The sequence below is a fragment of the Neoarius graeffei genome, chromosome 26 (genome assembly GCF_027579695.1).
Source record: "Neoarius graeffei isolate fNeoGra1 chromosome 26, fNeoGra1.pri, whole genome shotgun sequence".
In the NCBI taxonomy this organism is placed as follows: Eukaryota; Metazoa; Chordata; class Actinopteri; order Siluriformes; family Ariidae; genus Neoarius; species Neoarius graeffei.
In genome coordinates, this window is record NC_083594.1 from 35,250,652 (window position 1) to 35,256,651 (window position 6,000).

Genomic DNA, 6,000 nt, shown 5'->3' on the forward strand with positions numbered 1-6,000 from the left:
CCCGACCTTGTCAGCTGTCAGATTTATGTTAATGGACCCGGTAAGCTGGTAAATAATATATATTTTTTTTCTTTACCAAATTCTAACAGAAAACGAGAGCGCCCGAAAGGGAAAACCGAGCCGAGCCGCCTCACGGCTGTAATGCAAATTGCTTTCCTCCTCGGTATACAAGTGCGCTTCCATGGCAGGGAAAAAGAAACTACATTCTGCCACCTATGTAGTCCCCTATTTAAACAAATAGGAGTCATTCAGGATTCAGCCATGTTTTTGCTCCGTGTTTTTACTCGACCAAAGTTATACAGTATTATGAGCTTTAAATTGCATAAATAAAACCATTTGGTGAAACTTTGAAGAAGTGATTGTACTGGTTTAAAGTTTTTACCTAACGTTTTCATGTCGACTCCAATTAATACACTAGTAGAATCGATGACTAGTTTAGTAGGCCAAAACTTTTTTCAATTTTTGACTGTACCAGCCTGAAAAAACTTGCGACAGTCAAATGGAAAAAAGCAAGCTGGTCATGTTGTACTGGACTAATCTATGACTGATGAGTATAGTAAGTGATACTAGTACTGATACAATAAAACAGACGACTGTAATCTGGTAGGCAGCACGATTTATATTATTTCTCCGTGTCAGATACATAAGGAGGACCGGACACCAATTCTGCCATCTGTTTGCTACCCAGACATTGTAAACTATTTGTTGTTTACACCCAGTGCCTACACTGCTGATGACTTGAAGGCCTACAAAGGGCTACAGGCTTACAATTATGTTGTTAGTGGCTTGGTTCGTAATATTACAGCTGTTATTAAGAATAACCTACACATAGTTATGGCCAAGGTAATCTTGTTGATATTTATCTTTTAATAATATATATTTTCAGTTGAAAAATTAGTACTTTTTGTTACTATTAAGGTATCCATAATTTAGGTTAATTTATCCAAATTATACATATGTATTTATGATATATGCCTATACAACAACTATGCTTTATTTATATAATAGGAGGGAGAGCAAGCCCCAAACCATCCTAAATTATTATTATTATTATTATTATTATCTCATATTATTATAATTATTATCTCATCTCATTATCTCTAGCCGCTTTATCCTTCTACAGGGTCGCAGGCAAGCTGGAGCCTATCCCAGCTGACTACGGGTGAAAGGCGGGGTACACCCTGGACAAGTCGCCAGGTCATCACAGGGCTGACACATAGACAACCATTCACATTCGCACCTACGGTCAATTTAGAGTCACCAGTTAACCTAACCTGCATGTCTTTGGACTGTGGGGGAAACCGGAGCACCCGGAGGAAACCCACGCAGACACGGGGAGAACATGCAAACTCCGCACAGAAAGGCCCTCGCCGGCCCCGGGGCTCGAACCCAGGACCTTCTTGCTGTGAGGCGACAGCGCTAACCACTACACGACCGTGCCGCCTTATTATTATTAAATTGTAGAAGTCTGGGAGGCTTGCTCCTCATCCAGTTATCAACTTGGGGCCAATTTAGCCTGTTTTAAATCTGAATTTCTTGCGTTTGCTTCCCTCAAAGTGTCCGCAAATCATGCACAGACTTATCCATTATATCCACAGTTTTTTGCCAAGTCTCACACAGGTTTCTTTCACGTCTACTGTTGGGCCAATAAATCATAAATAAAACAGCTCAGATTTGTTTGTTTGAGTCGTTTGCCACTCCACTTTATTCTCGTGGGTTCACATACCGCTGCCGTTATTTTCCCCTAATCACGAGTTTGTTGGTCTTCCAATATGGCGCAGGGTCTGTTTACTTCCGGTTTCGGGTGGACAGGTGTTGCGGTACGAAAGTAGTATCGTATCGGTACAAAATCCCTGGTGTGGACAGGGTAATACAGGTACCGTCAGGGTCACGTGACAGCCGGGCTCAAATGGCGCTCTGAACAGGCAGCACTTGCGCCAAACCGGGGAAAATCCCGCAAACCTTTATATTTATTTCTATTTCAACCCAGCAACTTTCTCTCTTTCCTCCGTCAACAGACGCTACTCACTGTTTTACTCAATAAACCTGTTCGGAAAATCGTACTTAGCGGATTTTGGGTACGAGAGTGTGCGGATATTCAGGCGTCTCTCCCTCCCTCTCTCTCTCTCTCTCTCTCTCTCTCTCACAAACACAAAGCCGGAGTTGTCAAATTTCACGAACAAAAGCGCCAGGCAAACCCTCCGCGAGAAAACACTCCGAACCTCAGCCAACACACACACACACACCAAACACACACACGCAGTCTGAACTAGCAACCAGGCAGCAATACTGTGATTAGCATCCTCGGGCGCAGCGCTAATCTCCCGAGCTAATCTCTCCCAGATAACACTCCCTGAGTGAGCCAGCCTCAGCGGCCGTTACTTTAACACACACACACACACACACATCCAAACCTCGCCGGGTTCTCCATCGGGCTGCGGCTGAGTGAAATGCCGGCTAGTGAAGGATACTGAGGTGGCGGTACCGGCACGGTAGGAGGCTGAGGAGCGGCCGTGACTCCCGGTGGTACTGACACCGAAGAAACCCGCAGCTGGCTCGGTCCCGTTATGGTGGCTGCATTCGGTGCTGAACTCATGGCGGTACTAAACTAAACTAAAAAAAAAAATTCAAAAGAAAACAATAATACGCGGCTAAAATATCGACACAGTGCAGCTATCTACCGCACATAGGCGCGTATCTTCTCTTCTCTTCTCTTGTCTTCAGCAGGCCGTAGATAAGTTCACGCCATGGAATAAGAGTATCTCGGTATCCGTGCGAAAAAAAGCCATTTTCGGTGCAGTCGCTTTTTTCTCGGGGTTGTACGTGCTCATGGGGACAGAGACGTGAAGGGGGGGTTTCAGCACTCCGCCCTGGATCTCCACCGACCCCGTTAATACAATCCTCTTCTTCAAATCTCTCCCGGCTGCTTTTATTCAGTCCTGCGCCTCATATTGAAAGTAATACCTCATTTACCTCGGAGAGTTATCGCAACATGGCGTGAACGAGCAGTCCGGTAGTACAGACGGTTCGGGAAACGTCGGCGCAGTTCGGAAACGCTCGGGCTTTACCTCAGGCGCCTCGCTTGCACAGATTCCTCACATGCCACTGCAAAATATCCAGCCGGGTGATTTCGGCACTGCATCTGATCTGTTCGGCTTTGCACAAAACATCCGCTCAGTCAGTCAATGTTATTTCTCTCTTATTTCCAAAACAAGCAGAAGGGAAGAAAGGGGCGTGATCCGTCACCGACAATACAGAAAACACATCTCGACTTTATACAAGTAATTGTTCATTCATTCTATCTATCTATCGAACCAATCAATATCAATGCTGTTATTTTTAAATACAATAAACGTCTACTTGCCCAAATGATAAACAATGCTGTTATTTTCAAGCTTTTGTAACATTATTCACAAACAATGTGCATACAGCGGCATCTAGCGGTGACACTCGGATACTACAGCAAGAAAGCCAAAACAAAAACACGGTACAAGGATAGTGTTGTGTCTAAAATTATGTTATGTCTAAATAAGACCACAAAAAATGTTCACAAAAGTCTTTAGCCACTGCAATGGGTGGACTCGGAAAATATCGGGCACACTGCGTTTCATTATTCAATTCAGTTTTATTTATATAGCACTTAATTATGGATAATATCGCAAAGCAGCATTTCAGGTAGTCCAGACAGACATCCATCCATCCAAGGTCGTCTTCTTCTGTCGATTTATTGGCGATTAACAATCGATGTGTATTACCGCCATCTACCGGGCTGAGGTGTGATCTCAAGGGATATTAATCGTTGCAAATGCCTGCATGAGGATAAATCAAAACTGAGCCTGTAGTCAGACCTTGAGCAGGTCTCGTCTTAATTATATCACTGTTCTAATGAATGTTCAGATGTATGTGTGTGAGTGAAACCTTGGCGATGGTATACAATAATATGTTCTTATGATATGATAACAATGTGCAGACAGATATCAAAGGCCATTCCTTAGGTCAGAGATAGCAAAGGGCAAGATGTTCCTGATAGAATGTTCAAAAAGATATCAATATTATGTCTCGAGCAATGTGTCATCACAACAGTACAGTACACAGTGAGACCCAAGGTCACAGAAGAATTCTAGCCTTCTAGCTGAAATAGTAAAATAGAATGGAGTAGAATATCAACAATATTAAGAGATGTATGCTGGAGTTAATCCTTGCTCTTCTTGACGTGTATTGGTGCTCAGAGGGCAGGCATGCCCTATCAGCCCTCGTCCCACCTGACCGGAGCTTAGAGAAACTTCGGCCAAATTGTCTAGAATTTGTGTAGAATGCTAAACCACAGTGATTCATCCAATCCCGTGGGTTTTTCTCGGGGTCTGGGTACCTTAACACAATTTCCCCTCCCATTGGTGACACGAAAGGACAGTCTCGAGATTAATTATTCTGTGTTAACTCATACAGACGTGCACGCACTAATTCTTCCCGTGGTATTCTCCACGAGGATAAACCAATTCTTCCCGTGACGACCAGTCACGAGGATAAACAAATCGCCCCATGAAACCATTCATGAGGATAAACAAATCTTCCCGTGAAACCCTTCACGAGGATAAACAAATCTTCCCATGAGGATAAACAAATCTTCCCATGAAACCATTCATGAGGATAAACAAATGTGGCAGATCACAGAATCCAGGGACACATGTCGGCCCGGGGGCATTTTGAGTTATTGACAGATTCAGAAAGTACAGTTTCTAAGCTTTCCAATGATGCCTTCCATGTGGAGATCTGACAATATTTGAAGAATGTGTGGCCTTTTGAAAGTGTATACTTCTTAAAACAGAAAAGGGAGAAAATCGCCCTCAAAGTTTTCCATCTCAGCTACTCTGGGTGTAGGGCGGGCACATAATGGTGCTCATTTGCATGACATTAAGGAAAGCCCTACCCCCTACGAGCTAGCACGATGCTACTTTCATGTAAACAAAGATCACCACGTCAATTTTCCTTCCATGCAAAGTATGCCCAACACAATTATGAAGTACAAAAATAAGTCCTAAAGTATACTTTAACATTTTGTGGTTGAAAAATTACTCACACCGTAAGAAAGAAAGATAGCACAATGATGACACAACTAACACAACACTAGTTTCATGTAACGCCTCAGTCACAACCGGCCGTACAGTACGCGCTCCTACGGCCGGTCTACATGCAAAACACGCAAGAAACACACGGAGAGCGCGCATGAAACGCACGAGAGCGCACATGTGAAAAGCACGAGAGCGCGCGTGTGATGTGCTGATTTTCGAGCCGCAGACCGGCCGCAGAGGTTCTTTGTCATGTCAAACAAACTCTACGGGCGCTTACGTTTTTTTCAGGTTTGCAAGACAAACTTACGGCCAACGCGCGTCTTTCTCCGTGAACAAAAAAAACCGCAGCGATTTGGGAAACGCCAAAAATCACACGGCCAAAAAATCGTACGTCCGGTTGTGACCTAGGCTTAACCAAACCACAACACTCTCCGTTACATGCAAAAATAACCACACAGCCTTAGATTAATAAACTTACCCCATCAGAAAGAGAAACGTCGCCTTGCACACACCAATGCCTCCGATGGAATGTAATCCTAGAACGGTCCGTGTATCATCCAATCATTCAAGTATTCCATTCAATCTGGAAAACGAGGTTGCGTTTTTTTTTTGCTAGAAATAGTTATCTCCGATGTAAATACCGTGTGTCTGTTTGCTTCGCGGTGTTTGCTCCTCTGCGCTCTGTTTAGTAACTCATTCCATAGTGAAATCACACGCCTGTATGCAGGTTAAGTAGCCATGCACTCAACTCGGATCATACAGCTGATTTGCGGAAAAAAAAAACAAATGACTTAAATCTTCATGTGAATGGCCCATATGGTAATTTACCCACCCCCCCCCAGCAGGCTACAGTCCTGACAAAAATGAGACAATTTGCAATAAAAAATGTATGCTTTTCCAACAAAACAATCTATTATCTGAAATACTGATT

The 6,000-nt window shown here is 43.6% G+C and overlaps 1 protein-coding gene across 5 annotated transcripts in view; it reads right to left on the bottom strand.

Annotated features, from left to right (window-relative positions):
- eif4g3a (eukaryotic translation initiation factor 4 gamma, 3a) overlaps positions 1-3,201 on the bottom strand; it is a 185,988-nt gene extending 182,787 nt beyond the window's left edge. For all 5 annotated transcript variants that reach the window (XM_060910167.1, XM_060910166.1, XM_060910164.1 and 2 more), the window contains exon 1: positions 2,472-3,201. In XM_060910167.1, the coding sequence (XP_060766150.1) occupies positions 2,472-2,596 (125 nt within the window). In that variant the 5' untranslated portion in view covers positions 2,597-3,201. The remainder of the gene's footprint in view (positions 1-2,471) is intronic.
- Positions 3,202-6,000: the final 2,799 nt, after the last annotated feature.